The sequence below is a fragment of the Myotis nattereri genome (genome assembly GCF_964212035.1).
Source record: "Myotis nattereri genome assembly, chromosome: 1".
Taxonomy (NCBI): domain Eukaryota; kingdom Metazoa; phylum Chordata; class Mammalia; order Chiroptera; family Vespertilionidae; genus Myotis; species Myotis nattereri.
In genome coordinates this window covers 110,362,305-110,380,515 of record NC_138075.1, presented here as the reverse complement: position 1 = coordinate 110,380,515, position 18,211 = coordinate 110,362,305, and the positions used below count along the sequence as shown (strand labels likewise).

The 18,211-nt window shown below is 54.4% G+C and overlaps 2 protein-coding genes across 7 annotated transcripts in view; one reads left to right on the top strand and one right to left on the bottom strand.

Moving 5' to 3' along the window:
• CLK3 (CDC like kinase 3) overlaps nucleotides 1-15,320 on the top strand; it is a gene marked incomplete at its 3' end in the record, with an annotated part of 114,108 nt that extends 98,788 nt beyond the window's left edge. Inside the window, exons 1-13 of one of the 4 annotated variants that reach the window (XM_081084820.1) lie at nucleotides 1,431-1,920; nucleotides 5,470-5,621; nucleotides 6,310-6,526; nucleotides 8,625-8,721; nucleotides 8,998-9,064; nucleotides 10,689-10,805; nucleotides 11,485-11,651; nucleotides 12,812-12,906; nucleotides 12,997-13,126; nucleotides 13,373-13,455; nucleotides 13,880-13,959; nucleotides 14,238-14,328; nucleotides 14,908-15,320. In XM_081084820.1, the coding sequence (XP_080940946.1) occupies nucleotides 5,470-5,621; nucleotides 6,310-6,526; nucleotides 8,625-8,721; nucleotides 8,998-9,064; nucleotides 10,689-10,805; nucleotides 11,485-11,651; nucleotides 12,812-12,906; nucleotides 12,997-13,126; nucleotides 13,373-13,455; nucleotides 13,880-13,959; nucleotides 14,238-14,328; nucleotides 14,908-15,084 (1,473 nt within the window). In that variant the 5' untranslated portion in view covers nucleotides 1,431-1,920. Of the gene's footprint in view, nucleotides 1-1,430; nucleotides 1,921-5,469; nucleotides 5,622-6,309; nucleotides 6,527-8,624; nucleotides 8,737-8,997; nucleotides 9,065-10,688; nucleotides 10,806-11,484; nucleotides 11,652-12,811; nucleotides 12,907-12,996; nucleotides 13,127-13,372; nucleotides 13,456-13,879; nucleotides 13,960-14,237; nucleotides 14,329-14,907 lie in introns of those variants that run through there. The other 3 variants (XM_081084819.1, XM_081084818.1, XM_081084821.1) reach the window with 3 other exon arrangements.
• Nucleotides 15,321-15,738: 418 nt separating this feature from the next.
• Nucleotides 15,739-18,211, bottom strand: part of EDC3 (enhancer of mRNA decapping 3) — a 121,807-nt gene continuing 119,334 nt past the window's right edge. For all 3 annotated transcript variants that reach the window (XM_081084789.1, XM_081084790.1, XM_081084788.1), the window contains one exon: nucleotides 15,739-18,016. In XM_081084789.1, the coding sequence (XP_080940915.1) occupies nucleotides 17,682-18,016 (335 nt within the window). In that variant the 3' untranslated portion in view covers nucleotides 15,739-17,681. The remainder of the gene's footprint in view (nucleotides 18,017-18,211) is intronic.

The window sequence follows — 18,211 nt, the reverse complement described above, 5'->3', positions numbered from 1 at the left end:
GTTCCTGGTGAGCTTCAGCAGCCACTCCTGCAGGAAGGTTGTGCAGTGAGCCTGGGCAGGGGGTCTCAGCTGGCCCCATGGAGACTCCCTTTTCCATCCCAGCTCTGCGCCTGGCCCTGCAGGCCTGGCTCCAGTGTCTCCTGCAGGTACATTCAGTCCAGGATACCAGGTCTCTTCTCAGGCTTTCTTTTAGGAATGAGAAATCCTAAATGGTAGAATCTCAGGCGTAACAGCGGTTGGACTGCAGGCTTTGGCGAGGGAGACCGCTCCTATTCTACTCAAGAAAAAGAGAGCTGTTTTGTTACTAGGAGGCAAGGGCTTCCGGGTTCTCCATGGTGGATGGTGGGAGAGCTGGTAGGAAGGTGGACCCGACTTACCCCTTAGAACTTAGCGCCCGGGATAGGAGCCTGAGAGCCTCTGCTTCCAGGAGCCATGGAAACCGTCGCAACACTAAGCGGTGGGAGGAGGGGACACCACAGGGTCCTCCCAACCTCGTCTCAATGGTTGAAATGGTGGCGTGGACGCGACCGCAGGCCAAGCATTGGGTCCCGGCAAAAACTGGCAACTCAGTCTCTGGCCCCGGAGGCCATGCTAAGGGGGTTGCGGGGGAGGACATCTAGGGACGGGGACATCCGGGCTCGGTCGTCTCTGACACTTGAAAAGGCCCCAGAATTCTCTATTGGGGGGTGGGTGCATTTGGTTGGCAGGGGACTAGGAACCGACCTTGAGGGTGCCTTAACGCATCCCGTTTTTACTTAGCTTCGGCTGAAAATGGTGGAGCTGGCGGAGAATTGGGCAGCTCCTGAAGCCACGCCGTCAGGGCCGTCTAAGGGGGAGCCACAGACCTAGGACTTGAGGGGCCTCTGCCACTCGGGAGGGGATGGCTCCGCTCGGACCGCGCCTGCGGGGCCGGGGAAACCCTGGGCGCCGGGAGGGGCGTGGCGTGGGCGGGGCCGGAGGGGCGTTTCGCTTCTCCCGCCGCCGCCCGGGCCGGGCGTGGGAGCGATTAGGGCCCCTCCGGTCCGCTCGGCTGAACCGCGCCTGGGAGCTGTGGGGAGTGCACGCTCACAAACCGCGAGGTCTCCCGAAGGGCTCGACCTAGGGTTTTCTATTCTGGGAAACGGCCTCGTTATCCCGCCCCGACCAAGCGCGGGGCAGCGGGTGGGAGGGTTTTGTTGCTCCCGGGGTCGCCGAGTGACTCGGAGAGAAATGGCCAGTGGGGCCTGACTGCGGCGGGGCGCGGGGTCTACGCCAGAGCAACAAGGCTCCAACCTGCTGCGTTGCTCGCGGGAGAGCCTCCTTCGCCGGCGGCCCGCCTCTGGGGTCCTGGGCGTCTCCCCATAACACTGCTCGGCGGGCCTACGGGCACTGGGCGTGCTGCCACTGCCCCCACCCCCCAAAAAGAATGTGGTCTCGTTTCTTCCTTCATGTAAGCGGGAGTTACGACTGCCTTCCCGGGCCTCGGAGCTCGCCGGGTCTTCACGGAGGCGACGGCGTAACAATGCCTTCCTGCGCGCGAGCTGGGCGTGCGCCGTCGGTGTCGGGGCGGCCGAGCGGGCTGAGCCCCGGGTCCAAGTCGTGGATCCATCTTTCGGCTCCGAGCGCCCGCTGGCCTGGGACGGCTCCCTCAACAAGTCTCGGAAGCCTACGTGCATTGCGACACGGCAGGGGGCGGGCCGGGGATGCCCTTGGGCTTTCTCGGAACCAGTCTCTACAGACTCCTCACGGACCTGGGCGGAGAAGGCGGGTCCTCCAGAGCCTTCGAGTCGGGAGCTAGAGCAGCCAGGCTAGCGAGCTGGGGCTGGAGACAGCTGCGTCACGCGAGGGGCGGGCCCGCCGCGGGCGGAGGCTGGGGCCGGAAGCGGAAGAGGCGCTGGGAGCGGGAAGTGGGGCCTAGTCGCCGCCGGAGCCTGGGAGACGGTAAGTGTGGTCCCAGACCCACCGCAGCACGATGGGCTCGCCGGATGCAGGTCCCTGGGTTCCCGAGCTGGTGCCGGCCTGCCCCTTCTTCTCCTTGGCCACCGCAGGCCCCGAGTCCTGACGCCCCGGGTCCCCGACCTCTCACCCCTGACCCGCCGCTTTTCCCCCGGGGGGCGGTCACCATAGACCCCGACCTCTCGTTTCCGCGGTGTTGGAGGCCGAGCCTGCGCGGCCTCTGAGGCCCCTGAAGGGATTCCGTTTCGGCCCTGCAACTGTCCGCGGAATGGGGTCGGTTGCTACCTAGATCTCCTGGAGGGGCTTTCAGGTCCCTCCCCTGCCCCCGGCTCGAGGCTGGGTCCCACTCTCCTCCCCTCGCGGCCTGGAGTTTGATTCCGACCCAGGCTGGCGTTCCTCCGCCCGCCCCGGTCTTTGCCTCGCCGCCGTGGGCGGCGGTTACGGGGGACGAAGCTTTGAGATCTCCGGGACCCGGGGCGGCAGGAAGGGCCGCGAGCGAGGGCCACAGGCTCCCGCGTGTTTTATTGTGTTGATGGAGCCGCTCCAGCCCGGGGGAGGGGCTAGGCCCAGCTGACAGTACCAGTGCCCGAGCTGCGCCCGTCCGGGCGTCTGTGCTGTAGTTCCGGGTGCGGGCACTCTGGTGTGGAGCTGGGGTGGGAGTTGCCTGAGCCAGGCCCCTTGACGCGGTGGAGTTGGCGGCCTTCCAGCTTCCCTCCTCCATGCCCTTGAAAAGGAGTGTTTCACTCGGTGGCGGCTTGCAAGGTGGCGGGATTGAAATTGCAGTGGTGGAGCAGCGTCAGCCAAAAATAACCGTGGGGCGCTGGGGTGGCTGGATCCGGGAGGGCAGCCGCTGACCTGGCTGGCTGCTGTTGTCAGCCCAGTTCACTGGCCAGGAGAGCAAATGAGAAGCCGACTAGGTCTGTGCTCAGAGAAAAGCTGGCATCTCCGCCTGGTTTCCTTCATTGTGTAGAGCAGAGTCTTCTTGAGCATGATTGTGGCCCTTAGCTTCTTTAAATAACCTGTTTGCTGGGGTTTCAGAGAGAGATAATTGAAGAGAAATGGGCCCTAAAGCCCTGGCTGGGAATATAATGAGGGGCACTAGATAGACCTAGTACTTACCTGCCTAGAATGTGTTGAAGGAGAGGTTATTTCCTCTATGATTGCCTTATGTGAAGTACTTTATAGCTTATCATCTCCTTTGCCAAGTTGGCTGGGAGATGTTATCTGCATTTTCCAGGTATAGTAAATGGTAACCAAGACCTAGAGTGGCTTGGTCAGGAGGCCAGCACTGTAGGGTTTTCTACCCAGAGTTCTCCCCCCATGGTCCCTTGGAAGAGACTTATAAAATGCCCTTAAGGCATTTAACACAGACTTTGGTGTTACCTGGAATCTTTTATATATATATATATATAATTTCAGAGAGGAAGGAAGAAGCAGAGAGAGACAGAAACATCAGTGATGAGAGAGAATCACTGATTGGCTGCCTCCTGCACGCACCCCCTGCACCCCCCATTGAGCCTGCAACCCAGGCATGTGCCCTATGTGCCCTGCCTGGGAATTGAACTCTGACCTCCTGGTAGGTTGATGCCCAACCACCGAACCATGCCAGCTGGGCTACCTGGAACCTTTTTAACATTAACGAAGAACTCCCTTCAGTGCCTCTTGTGGGCACAGACTTGGGCTAGGCATTTGACCTAAAAAGATATGCTAGACATCTTAGTAAAGGGATGACATAATGTAATCCGCACAGAACCCTGTAAGATTACCCGAGCTGCCAGAGGAAGCTGAAGGTCAGTAGTTGAATAACTTGCCTAAGGCACACATATAGAAGTGGCAGTGCCAAGATTCAGATTGACATCTGTCTGACACTGAAGCTGTGCTCTTTCCTCTAACATGAACATGTGTTGACTTAAGATCGTCTAGATCCCAGGAGGGAGTCTTTGGCTTGATGTGGACTAGACCATGGCTTCCAGCTCTGGTGCTTTGTCTGCCCAGTAAGGATGGGCAGGGCATCTATCCTTGCCACTGGAGCATCATCTGTGTCACTTAGGGAGATGTGAGATACCGCCTTCATTTCATAGCTTGGGCACCTGACCCTGGGTAATTGCAGGAAGACAGTGAAACATTAGTCAGCTGATCATCAAAACAGAACAACATTCTAAGTACTTGAGGAGCTATGAGTAATTTTACATAGTATTTACCTCCAAGGATTGCTGGGACCTGGATTTCCAGGTAGACGGGAAGATACCTGCTCATGGGTGACTGAGGGCAGAGACTTTCTTAGAATCACAGAGAAGCTCCCAGGAGTTTTGTCAGATATGCCTTGCTGCTCTGCGCATTCCATTTTGCTCTTTTCCTGACAGACTTCTCATGAGATGGGGCAGTCTCAGTGAGTTTGTCCAAAATGTGCTTGGTCAGGCAAACCCAAGACTGACCGACCACCTTTGGAGGTTGGCTATGTCCAAGTGAAGGGATGGGAGTCAGGGTGGCCATGGTCTCTGGCCCAGCCTTCCAATGGAGGCAAGCATTGTCAGAGTTTTTGGAGTGGGTGGAATAGGGAGCTGGCCTCACATAGCTATCTTTCTCCGCTGGTGGCTGATACAGCCTGGCAATTTCCTGTAGTGGATATTGGTCCTTGCTGAGCAAGGATAGTGATGTGGGCACTTTTGGTATGCCTCCTTGAGCACATCAGCCTGAGATGGGTGCAGGAGAAAGGTTCTAGAGCAGAGGATCTAGAAGAGGGACAGTACTGTTGGCTAGAGGTGAAGCATTGCCCAGTATGGCACTGAAGATGTCTGGATGGTGCTGAATGGGTGTTGGGCAAAACACTTGGGTGCTCTGTCTTAGCATCTTTACTGGTGCTGACCCCGACTATGGACCAGCAAGGGCTGGCCAGACCACCATATCTGCTGGGCCAGACCCTCAGGTGGGCTAGGGAATGTTTGTGAGACCCTTGGACACCTTTTCCTCCAAAAGCTGGTCTTGTTTCTGCCTGTAGCTCCTCATACAACTTGTGTCCTTGCTGCTTTGAGTGGGGTCCAATTCAGGGCCTCCACAGGCTGTTCAACTTGAGCACTTTCACCCTTGGCCCCTACGTGTTGGCACCCTGCCAACAGCCATCTGACTCTGGCTTGACAGAGCAGGTGCTTCGTAGGACCCCACAGTAAGGCAAGAGGGAATTGAGCATAGGAGGCTTCCCTTTCTCCCTGTCTCTTGTGATGGATGGTGCTTACCAACCCCGCCCTGTGTTCCATCTCAGCACCTGTCCTGGCTCACCTGGTTCCCCAAGTGCTCAGGCCATCAGGCCAATCAGTGATGCTGTGCTGGGGAAGCAGCTTTTTGTTTGTTCATTTGTTTGTTCTATTGTCTGCTCTTTGACCACTGTGACCTCAGAGTTCTTTTTCACTTCATAAACCCCTGGAGGGGCTGCCTCAAATGGAACAATGAACCTCTTCTTCAGGAGTGCCTAGGCTGCTCAGGCAACCAGGTGGCTGGCTGCATGTTTAGCAGGGCTGTCCATTTCTTGTGGCCTAGATGCATCACTGTAAGCGATACCGCTCCCCTGAGCCAGACCCATACCTGAGCTACCGATGGAAGAGAAGGAGGTCTTACAGTCGGGAGCACGAAGGGAGACTGCGATACCCATCTCGAAGGGAGCCTCCACCCCGGAGATCTCAGTCCAGAAGGTGAGAGAGAACTGGGTCAAAAGGAAGGGCTCCTTCCCTCACTGGGCCTGGGAGACAGTGGAGGCTTGTGGCAGCCCTGGTCTCCTTTAAGTGACTGCTGCCTCTGCTTGGCTGCACCTAGATCACTGCCCTGTCCTCTTTGGATTCCTCCCTGATTTCAGCTGCATTCCCTGGCCTCAGTGTTTACTTCCATTCTTGCTGCCCCTTCTTTCTCTGTCCTTGAAACTTCTTTTCCTGGCACACACTCGATTTTCTAGGCTAGGCCAGCATCTCTCCTGCCAACCTCTGAGCCTTCCTCAGTGGGGATTAGAAACTTTAGTTCTTTCCAGAGGTTGGCCCCTAGTCCTATGTCAACCCCAGACCAAAATTATAGCCTCAGCAGGCCACAGGGAGTTCCGATGCATTGGAACCCTTGGAGACCCTCCACTGTGATCACTCCCCAGCGCTCTGCCTCCTGTGCCACTGAAGGGATGCCATCAGTAGCTCAGGTTCTGGAGGTTGGACTTCAGATACATATACTCCCCCTCCCCCACTTCCCTCAGTCTCACTGCCTCTGCTCCAACTCATAAGGCTACCCTTATGAGTCTTTTGCAGGGGCCTCACCACATACCTCTTGCCTTATAGCAGGAACCTGGCTGGTGGGAGGAAGGGCCCTATCTGACCAATGTCCCCATCACCCTGTTGGCAGCCATGACCGCTTACCCTACCAGAGGCGGTACCGGGAGCGCCGTGAGAGCGACACATACCGATGTGAAGAGCGGAGCCCATCTTTTGGAGAGGACTACTATGGATCTTCACGTTCCCATCATCGTCGACGGTCCAGGGATAGAGAGCCGTACCGGACTCGCAAACATGCCCACCATTGCCACAAACGCCGCACCAGGTCTTGTAGCAGTGCCTCCTCGGTGAGTGGTGGCCAGAGTGTGCTTGCTGGGGCTTTAAGGCCTCATCTGTCCGTAGCCTTTTCTCAGGTTGGCTGGTCTGGGTGAGTACTGCTAGCCCTGCACACGTGCATTTGGTGTGTGTGCGTGCGTGTGTTTGTGTGTGTCGTCTGCTTTAGGTACAGGGCTGAGCAAAGGGCCTGGCTTCTCTATCTTCTGGCCCATTGGCGGTGTCAGCTGAAGGGGCTCTGGTTGCGGCGCTGGCAGGCTCCTGGCCTGTCTTGTCTCCACATTGCCCCAGGTTCAGGCTGCTTGGTTGCAAGAGGCCAGGGATATCTCTTAGAGATCCTAACAGGATTGCTGGTGTGTGGTCTGGAGCTGTATGGCCTGGTCCTTCCCACTGAGAGATTGCCTCCACACAGCTCAGTGCTCTGACTGGTGTGGATTGTACCAACTTCTGCAGTCTCACTTCCACGCCCCTCCCCAAAGGCCCGGAGGCTGGAGTGCCTACGGGTAGGGGAGGGTCTTCTTATCAGCTCAGGCTGGAGCTTCCCTTCTGACCTCCAGCCAGGCCTTCTTCAGCCTAGCCCAGTGATAGCGAACCTATGATGCGTGTCAGAGGTGACACGCACACTCATTTTTTTGGTTGATTTTTCTTTGTTAAATGGCATTTAAATATATAAAATAAATATCAATTAAAAAAAAAAGTCTTTGTTTTACTATGGCTGCAAATATCAACAAATTTCTATGTGACACGGCACCAGAGTTAAGTTAGGGTTTTTCAAAATGCTGACACGCCGAGCTCAAAAGGTTCACCATCACTGTCCTAGCCTCTTCGCATGAGAGGCAGTCAAGACGAGGGATGAGCTGCCTGTGTGATGGGACATGTAAAGAAATGACAGAAAGGCCTACAGCTCTAGGCCTTGTCCAGTTGCAGGCCACTTGCCAGGAACAGGGCCTGGTGGTGTTTCTAGTGTGCAAGGTTGTATAGATCTCTGCTGAGACCAGGAACCCACACTGTAATCACACCTCTGGGAAGGAAAGCCTGTTGTGTGTCTCCAAGGTTATGTGCTGTCTTCTCCCCCTCCCCCGCTTCCCTCCCTCCCTCCCTTTGCCAGCCATGAGGCCCCTGAGGAGTAGTGGCGGAACCAATGGAGGGGCCAGGCATCTTCTCTGCTGAGCTCTCTGGTGACTGACTACTTTGAGTGGCCATGGGTTGCAGGCTGACTGTGTGCACCCATCATGGCGTGGTGGCCTCTCTGCACACTGCCACACACTGCCACAGGAGGGCGGTGCAGATCTGTGGCTCTGTGTCCCTTTTGGTGCCCTCTATTGTCATGAGGCTCAGGATGTGCCTGGCCTATGAATAGCATGGGTGCCATGGCAGGAGCTGGCTTGGGGCCTGTGTGGGCCATCATGGTAGGAGGCCTGGAGGTTGACCAGCCCAGAGAATCCCTGGCTCCTTCCCTGTTTGAGGTTGGTGGTAAAAAGGTTGCTAATGAAGGCCGTATCTGGTGATGATGTTAAGTCTGGCCATGGATGCTGTCTGGAGGCCTGTAGTAGCTTGGCTCTGAGTGGCAGCTGTCAAGTATGTGCAGGGCTGTGTGGGCAAGAGAGAGGCAAGCAAAGACAAGCTGGGCATTCTGCAGCTGAAGCCAGCGTGGCTTCCGACCATTCTGGATGATGGACCAAGGCTTGGGACAGCCACACTCTTGCGCCGTTTTCACTGCGTCTCCACCCTGGCCGAAGCGTACTGGGAGGGTCTGGGAGGGGAACACTTAGTAGAGAAGGGTGTCAAGGCGGTGGCTCTCCGCATGGCCCGGCCCCTCAGCAGCAGAGGCTGGTCATCTTTCTGAGCGTCCAAGTTGTCTTTACATACCTGTAGCTGTTTTTACTTTTCTGTTTTTGAAGTCAGTTTGTGTCTTGACGTGTCCCTTGCAATATCCCTATCGTTATATATGCTGTGTGCCTTATGAAATGCTGGGATCTGGAAAATCCAACCAACCAACCCACCGGCTCCTCACCGTCTCCACCTCTGCCTTTGACTGACACCTCAATCTGTCAATCGGAACCGCCTACCATGCGATTGGTCGGATGGCGTTTCGGGGGGCGGTGCATGCAGAGAAGCCAACAGAGCAGTAAGCGCAGCAGCCGGAGTGTGGAAGATGACAAGGAGGGCCACCTGGTGTGCCGGATCGGCGATTGGCTCCAAGAGCGATGTACAGCCACCTTTCGTAAAACTTTACCTCTCTACTTTCTACCCCCTTGTTAGACCAGACCTCTCCTGCCCGGAGGGGCCTCTAGTGCGCGTGGTGCCTTAGTGGGGCCACCAGTAATTGCCTGAATGACACAAACACTAGCAACTTCTGTTTTTAAGAGTGTAGCAGTGAGAGAGAAACCTTTTTTGTTTTTGAGAATTTGAATGCTGTGAACTTGCAGGAGCTGCCGACCCTCTGCCCTCCAGTCCCTCACGCCCTGCTTCTTTTCTCTCCTAGATGAGATTGTGGGGAACCTGGGAGAAGGCACCTTTGGCAAGGTGGTGGAGTGCTTGGACCATGCCAGGTGAGCTGTAGCTGCGAAGTGCTTATCCTAGCTGTCTCAGTTGAGCCATGTGCTGCCCATACATGATTCTTCTACTGTTTTAGAGATGAAGAAACATGCTCAGGGGTTGCCCATATTCCTTAGCTCTTGTGGTGGGGCAGTGCTCCCTCATTCAGAGGCGTGCTTGGAGGGGACAGTTAGTCTCAGCAGTCCAGTTGGTCATGGAGCCCCAAGATAAGATAGTGACGGTGACTGAAAGGAAGCCTCCCAGTTCCAGTTTAAACACCTTGGACCCAAGAGGTTAGAGTTGGGATTAGTGAGCATAGGGTCATGTAGACTATACTGTGACCAGAGAGAGAACTGGCAGATCTGAGAGATGTGGCACATGGTGGCAGCTAAGCTCTCTGAGCTGTGCCACTCTGAGTAGCTAGAGGGAAAATTAACTTCTGGAGTCATTATGGGGCAGGGCTCAAGGTCCTTCAAGGGACTCAAAGGGAATCAGCCAGTGGGGTTGTGAAGAGGTAGAATTCAGCTCACGAAAAGGGCCTTTGAACCCTGAATGCTTCCACAGGCAGCCTCCCTGTGTTGAAGGTTGGAAGGTCATCAGGAGAGCCTGTTCTAGGAGGAAGCTGGTGGCCATTCCTATGAGGTCCTGAAAATCTGAGAATATGAGATAGGGAGAGAAAAGCAGGGTGGGGAATATCTGACCCTCGGGCTGTATGAAGCCTGTGAAATCATTTGGTCTGGCCCTCTCAAGGCATTAAGGGTAAGTTAATTAAATGTTCGACCAAATATAGCAGGCTAATGTTTTAAGTTGATAATTTTGTATGGCCTGCCAGTGATGTTATAAATATCCAAGTGGCCCTTGGCAGAAAAAAGGTTCCCCACCCCTGCTCTATAAGATACCTCTTCTCTGGGGCCTGTGAGCCTTTCCTAAGTTACCAAGGTAAGCCTCCCAGAGGTCTCAGAGGCTACACCCTTGCAGGAGAGCCGATTGCTCGTTCCCCACTCAGCATCTGAATTCTGGCTGTTCCAGCCTCAGTAGATCATCCTACAAGTCACCTCTGGGGGTAGGGGTGGGGCTGGGGGGATGCAGAACAGGAATTGTTAAAATTCTCCCTGGACACTCAGTGACCTGTGGCTGGTAGGCAGGCAGGTGGGGGTGGAGGGAGTGTGGTAAAGGGAACAGCCCTTGGCCTCCTAGTGAGAGGCCCCTACTCTGGGCACCCTTAGCTCTTGCCAGGGAACCATTTGTCCATTTTTGCAGACGTGATTAGGAAGGTCAAGAGACAGCCTGACAGGGATCGGAGCTGACTCGCCTACAGGTTGAGTTATTACTGAGTGAGCTCTGGGGCTGGTGTTGGTCAGTGGGAGAGGCCTCTGCCCCTCTGCCCACTCTTTCCTGGGGAGCTGGGAGGTAGCTGAGACCATAAAAGCCTAAGGTGCTAGAGGAGCGTGCTGTTAGGAGAGCAGAGGTCTGATGTTGCATGGGGCAGGCTGGGCGTCCGTTGTCTGTTCTCCTCAGGATAGGCCCTGTCTCTTGAGTACTGGGTGGTGTCTGCCAAGAGTTGCTGGGTTGGTGTGGAAGGTGGGGAAGAGCTGGGCAGCTTTTCATGAGAACCTCTGCTTCCTTCCCCGGTGCCAGAGGGAAGTCTCAAGTTGCCCTGAAGATCATTCGCAACGTGGGCAAGTACCGGGAGGCTGCCCGACTAGAAATCAATGTTCTCAAAAAAATCAAGGAAAAGGACAAAGAGAACAAGTTGTGAGTGTCAGCAAGGAGTGAGGAAAGCATCCCTCTAACCCTAATTCCCTGGACCCTTCTGGGGCTGAGCAATAGTATCCTCTCACTTGGTTGGCATCATAACTTCTCTGTGCATTCAGAACTAGGGGAGTTGGGTAAGTGATTCTTGCTGGAAGGAGCCTTTGGATTCCAGCCCAGGTTTTACCACAACCAGCTCAGAGTTCTGAAGCAGGCCTCTCAGCCCTGCATTTGTGGGTCTTACTGAGCATTAGACAAGATATAAACTGGAAGCTGGGGCTCACATAATCAGACACCCAAAGGAGAGCCACCTTTGGCATACAGACTCAGGAATTTCCATTGAGAGAGTTGAAAAAGGCACTGCTAGTCCTGTGGAGTATCCTGGCATCATTCTTTCTTGGAGATGCAGGGATTATGCCCAATATCTTATGTAGGTAGGCAGGAGACCTCAAATCAAAATGCCCCCCTAGCGCACCTCCCTCATAGCATTAAGTTTAGTCCTTGCTCAGAGCTGATCTGGGTGATGGCTGGTGGGAGATATACTCTTGCTGTTAACTGGTTCTCTCTGTGTATCTGCACCGTGGCCTGGGAGGGAGTGGGGACTGGCTTCATCTGAGGGAAGGGGTGGGGCAGCCAGCCCCCTCAGCACAGAGCCTGAGCCCCATCCATCTTTCTCCCTTAGCTTGTGCGTCTTGATGTCTGACTGGTTTAACTTCCACGGTCACATGTGCATCGCCTTTGAGCTTCTGGGCAAGAACACCTTTGAATTCCTGAAGGAGAATAATTTCCAGCCTTACCCCCTACCACATGTCCGGCACATGGCCTACCAGCTCTGCCACGCCCTTAGATGTAAGTATCTACACTCAAATGGAGCATGAGGTGGCTACATGCCTGGCAGGAAAGTCACCTGGTGGTCTTGCTCTTCCCATTCACTCAGGCACACTGCTAACCATTCTGCTGAGCCTGGGACATATCAGGGCCCCTTTGACTGAAAGGCATTTAGGTATGAATCTGTAGGTGGAGAGGTCCTCTAGGGACCTTTTGAGCCAGCCTCTGCCCACAAACAGGAGGAAAGAAAGAGCTGCTCTAGAATTTTCCTAGCTACCAATCCTGTTCCCACCTTCCTGCAAAGGATGAAAAGGTCCAGGTGACCTGGGAGATCCACCCACAGCTCCTGCCCACATGGACACTACTACTTCCCATCTGCCTACTTTGACCGCAACCAGCATTGCAGAATTTGTGGTGGTTGGAGCAGGACAGGAGGTAGATAGACCTAGAACAGGGACTGTGTAGATGGAGGGGATGGTGAAGAGCACTCCAAGCAAGGCAAGTAGCTCAGTGATGGCTTGGATCTAGCACATGGTGACACTCTCATGAAAAAGGGCCCATGTTGGGGAGAGATGGGCCACACTGCTCTGAGGGTCTTGAGTGCCAGATGAGAGCTGGAGTCTGAAAGTGCTGGGATAGGGTTTAGTGGGATAGGGATTGGAGGAAAAAGGAAGATTCCCTGCTTAGGGCTAGGGATGAGAAGAGGCAAGGCTGGCTTCATGGATGTTACTGAATTTGGTTTAATACTCTGTTGCCACCAGCTTGACACCTAATTTATTAATAAAGGGACCTGCATTTTCACTCAGCAGCCCCCGCAAAGGATGTAGCTAGTGCTGGGGAGAGGGAACCACCCCAAGGCTGATGCTGTAGCTTTGGTGAGAGACCAGGCTGAGGAGGACTGGTCCCTGCAGGGAGAGGTGGAAGGTGTTTTGAATTGAAAGCCCCCCCGCCCCCATCTTCTCAAGCATTTGAACCCTCCAAGACCCCAAGCACAGAGAATCTTTGAGAGGGAAGCCAGTGTAGAGGCAGAGCTGTGCCTGTTCTCTCAGCCCACTGCTGAGGTAATGGTGTGAGGGTCTCTGGCAGACTGGCTTTGGAGGATGGATCTGGCCTAGAGCTGGCAGGAGCCAGAGAAGCCCAGGTTCTCAGAGCCCGCTTCCCCCTCTCTCCTGCCTCTCCAGTTCTACATGAGAACCAGCTGACCCACACAGACTTGAAGCCAGAGAACATCCTGTTTGTGAATTCTGAGTTTGAAACGCTCTACAATGAGCACAAGGTATTGATGGGGAGAGGGGGAGGCCCCACTGCAGAGCGAGGTTCCCCCTGGGACAGAGTTCTGATCTGGCTCCCCTTCCTTGCCTCTCAGAGCTGTGAGGAGAAGTCAGTGAAGAACACCAGCATCCGAGTTGCTGACTTCGGCAGTGCTACCTTTGACCATGAGCATCACACAACCATTGTGGCCACTCGTCATTACCGCCCACCTGAGGTGATCCTTGGTGAGTGGCTATACAGCCCCCAACCCAGATAAAGTGGGCTCTTGCTGGGAGGGAATGAACAGAGGCAACGGTGTGCCTGCCTGCCGCCCACTGGCAAGCAGCCACTATGGTTGTCAACTTGGCCTGGCAGAGAAAGGGACCTGTACTGGGGTTTGGGCAAGAGTCCTGTCAACCAGTGTGGCAGCTGCCTTGTGACCTCTAGGGTGAGAGCACAGAGCCTCATAGCTTCTCCATTTTGGCTTTCAGAGCTGGGCTGGGCACAGCCCTGTGACGTCTGGAGCATTGGCTGCATTCTCTTCGAGTACTACCGGGGCTTCACACTTTTCCAGGTAAGGCCCCTCCCACACTGCCCTGCTACCCTGCGTGCTCATACTCTAGCAGGCCACAGGGGCCTGGTGTGGGAAGACCATCTGAGACCCACCAGGATTGAGAGTCATAGATGCTCAGAGAAAGGAAGAGGTAGGGATAGCTGAAGCACTCAGGGAGTCTTAAGCTCAGCCATCAAGGATGAAGGGTAGGGGCTCAAAGAGTGAATATTTGAGGCATGAGGCACAGCATAAGTGAGGGTGTGGAGATGGGCTGGGGCAGTTTGCGTTCTTGAGAGCGAGCGAGAAACATGGCCTTACCCTTGGCAAATGGTAGCAGGCTGCTGCAAGGCCACAGAAACTGGGAAGGCACTTTTTCTCTCTTGTCCTCCCTGAGGGGCTGAGGCTTGTACTGAACCCTGCTTGCTCTATCCCCGACCTTCCATAGACCCACGAAAACCGAGAGCATTTGGTGATGATGGAGAAGATCCTAGGGCCCATCCCATCACACATGATCCACCGTACCAGGTAAGGACCCCTGGCCCATAGATCTTTCCCATCTTGCTTGTGGGTCAAAAAGCTACTGAACAGTCTTTGCAGAAGATGCTGTGGCTCACCCAGGCTCATAGCTTTCCCTGTATGCTCCTCCGAGTGACCTGACAAACCTGCTGCCCTGCTGGGTCAGACCAGGACGCCCTGCCTGGCTTTGCTGCCATTCCCCAGGCTCCTGCTATCTCCCCACCCACACCCACACCCACACCCACACCCACACCCACAAACGATTCCCTCCGTTCCTTCCCTTTCAGGAAGCAGAAATATTTTTACAAAGGGGGCCTGGTTTGGGATGAGAACAGCTCTGATGGCCGGTATGTGAAGGAGAACTGCAAACCTCTGAAGGTCAGTTTCTGGCTTCCCCCAGCTCAACTCATGCCAAGGCACTGGGCACACATATAGCAGAGAGACAGGCCAGGCAGCTAAAGGCTGCCCCTTTGCCTGGCACAATGAGAGGCTGCTGGGTGCTGGCAATGGGGCTTCTTTCAAATTGCTCCAGAGGGGTTCTTAGCCTACCCCTTCCCAACAGGGTGGCTATGAATATAATTGGGGAACACCAGAACACCAGAGACCGTGCTACTTCCAGCCCCTCTCTTCTCTCAATTTTGGGAAGAACTAGGCAGGACTGAGGTGAGGGGGAGGGAAGACGAGACATGACCAGGAAGCCTCTGTCAACTGCATTTGGTGCATTGACAGGTGATTTCTACCTACCTGTCAGGACTTTGCATGTGTGGGCAGAGGCACCAAACCAGCAGAACAGCCTGACAAGTTCAGAGCAAAATGCTTTAACAGGCATAAAAGAATGGAGCCACTCACTGTCCAAGAGGGCAGTCAGGCCTCCAGGAGGCATCAGTGCCTCAACTCATGCAGCAAGGCTTGCCACGCCCCTGCCATCACACTGAGATACCTTGTGTCCCTGAGCAGAGTTACATGCTCCAAGACTCCCTGGAGCACGTGCAGCTGTTTGACCTGATGAGGAGGATGTTAGAGTTTGACCCTGCCCAGCGCATCACACTGGCGGAGGCCCTGCTGCACCCCTTCTTTGCTGGCCTGACCCCTGAGGAGCGGTCCTTCCACACCAGCCGCAACCCCAGCAGATGACAGGCACAGGCCACTACATGAGGAGATGGAACTGGGCTGCCTGGCCCTCTTTCTCCAACTTCTAACCACCGGGCCCCAGGGCCAGAGCCACCCAATGAACAGTGCAATGTGAAGGAAGGCAGGTGCCTGCAAGGGCGGAGACATGCCCAGCTGCCAGAAAGCACAGATTTGACCCAAGCTATTTATATGTTGTAAAGTTATAATAAAGTGTTTCTTACTGTTTGTAACCCCTGGTACCAGTGCGTCGTCTCCAGGCTCCTTGCCTTCTCCCTTCCCCATCTTATTAATAAAGTCTTTCTTAGCAGTTCAGCTTGTGGAGAGCTAAGTATGAACTGGGCCAGGCACAGGACCAACCAGTGAAAAGACCAGAAGCTGGGGTGTTCCTTTGGGCCCAGAAGGGCAATTTTAGCCTTTAGCCTGCTGCACGTAGGCCCTGCCTTGCACCTGTTTCCCACTGGCCTTTATATATATAAAGGACTTTAAGGGGAAAGACCTGCTGTAATTCACCAGGGGGCATCTAGTTTTACTGGCTGTATGTGCCCCAAAACTATGGCTTATGAAGGCTGTCAAGCATGGGACAAAGGTTCCTAGGGCTTCGGTGCAGTATCTCCCTGCAGCCCATAGAGCAGAACTTACCAGAGCACAGGACTGTGTCATTCAGCTTTATTTTAGTGCTGGTTTTTGGTCCCCCAAGAACTACTTGAATGAATCTTGACTACCTGATTGGGGCCCCTTGGGGACTGGGCACTGTGGACAGGATGCCTCTGACTGGGAAATGCCCAGCTGAGGGCAGTGCCACGGGGGAGAAAAAAGAGGCTTGAGCATAAATTCCCAGTGGCCCCTCAAGGCCATTCCCCCTAGGCCACAGCAATTTACCAGATCAAGCTCTTTGGGGCCAGGGTTGTCCTAGCTCATTTTCCACTGTACCCAGTCAAGGGACCTAACCACAGTAATAGGCAGCCAGAACTGCTTAGTGATTGATAACTAAAATGCCTGTAATCCAGCACAGATTATGGCCCTGTGACTAAAAAGAGGGCCCAATCTTGGGAGCTGCTTGGTCCTGAGAGTGAGCAGAGGCCAAGGGAAGATACACAGCACAGGGCTGACAATCTGTCCTCCCACTGCTGGAAACAATTGTAACATCTGTGGAAGGATGGGAGGAAGAGGGACCAGCCTTCTCTGCCCTCCCTCATTTGTTCCTGGCTATGCTCCTATAGGAAAGTGATAAGCAGCCTGAAACCAGTGCCTGCCTACCTGTGTCCATGATCCTTGGTGAGCTTTCCCACTCACCCCTTTAATCAGACTGGGTAGGCACAAAACATAAGGCAGTCTGAAGCCCTGAGAAAGGCATTAAAGCACAAGTCTTTTGCAAGGACTGCTGCCAGGAACTCCAGGGCATGGCTCCTATCAGCCCCCAGGGCCTAGGCCTGCGAAGGTAGGGCAAACGTCAAACTCAAGGCCGGCAGGCCTCATGCCTTATTTAAGCCAGCCATGAGTTTGATATGCTTGGTAGGGGCTTAGTGCCTTAGGATCTGAGCAACAGTGTGTTTCTATGGCTGAGCCCCATCAGCTAGCTTACCCAGAACTGGCCTCATTTTGGCATCTCTGAGATAAGGCTCTGGTCCCAAGCCTATTCAGACAGGACAACCAAAAAGGGTTCCAATAAGGGAGGGACATGTGCCCTGCTCTTGGATGATAGCTACGGGGGGGAAAAAACAGGGCTATGTATATGCTGGCAAAGAGTGGCCTAGGACAGAAGCACCAGGGAGCCTCTACTGGCTCAGCACCAGGGGCCTTGCCTCAGACTAAGCAGATGCTCCCCCTCCCCTCCCCCCACAGCTAGAGAGGGTACGGGGTTAAGGAGCACTGCTGGCAAGATGGGCATTGTGGTTCTACAGTAACATAACCTTATATTACCTGCGATGATGCCACCCTTTTCCTTGCCTCTCAAGAGTGGTTTAGAAAGGAGGAAATGGGGGAAAATCCCAGCATAAAACTTGATCAGCTAAGGAGAAAGGGTAAAAAGCCCTCAAATCTACTTGTGGTGGGGTTTAGGGGAGGCCTCACAGCCCTCAAAACGAATGGGGAGTGCAACTCTGTCCTTTAGTGGATAGCTGCAGTGCAGTCAGCTGTACATGATCAGAGAGGAGACAAAGCCACCAGCTCTGAAATAGAGGAAGTACAGGCCCCCAAACAGGACCTACCCAACCCTGCAAGACGTTCTCCCAGGCCCAGTGGCTGTAAACCTGAAACACAGTTTGTAAGCTGCCTACGGTCTGTAAACAAAGCCCAACCTGGCCATGCAGGGGACCGAGTGTAGAAATGCCTAGAGCCATTGCACACACAGCCTGCCACCTGACTCACACACCCAGTGGGAAAGCCTTTCCTGGCGAAGGGCAGGTGACAGGTCAGCTTTAAATACATGTTCTCAAAAGAAAAAATATATATGATCTGTTCTCTCACAGAAGAAACAAACCCAAAAGAGAGAATTTTAACAATAAGGTCCATGAAGCTTCACATCCTCTTAAGGCATTCGTTGTCTAGTTCAATGTCAGGAGCAGCAGGGGACTACTGGGTCCAGCCTGTCCAGAGTCCCTCTAGGCAGAGTGTAGCGGGATTACAAACTTGCAGCCAAAGGGTGAGTGGTAGTTGATCCCCACCTCCTGGAATACCTGCTGGGGAATGCCAATGTCGCACAAATAGACGCGTCCCGCATGCTCTCCTAGTGGGAGAGGCAGGCCCAGAGCCAGTGACCACTTGGCATCAATGCCCTGTTCGACTTCATGCACTGGAGGATCTATGCTGAGTACTGGTGCCCGGTTCTGGTTGGCCCAAGCCACAGCTGCCTTGTACCAGGGCTGATCCCGCAAGAAGGCGTTCTCAGGACAATCCAGACAGTTGATCACCAGGTCCACGGGACTAGTGGGCAGATCTGCAGGTGGAAAAAAATATCATCTGAAAATCCCTCTAAGCCAGCAGTTCTCAACCTGTGGGTCGCGACCCCTTTGGCAGTCGAACAACCCTTTCACAGGGGTCGCCTAAGACCATCATTACGATTCATAACAGTAGCAACATTACAGTTATGAAGTAGCAACGAAAATAATTTTATGGTTGGGTCACAACATGA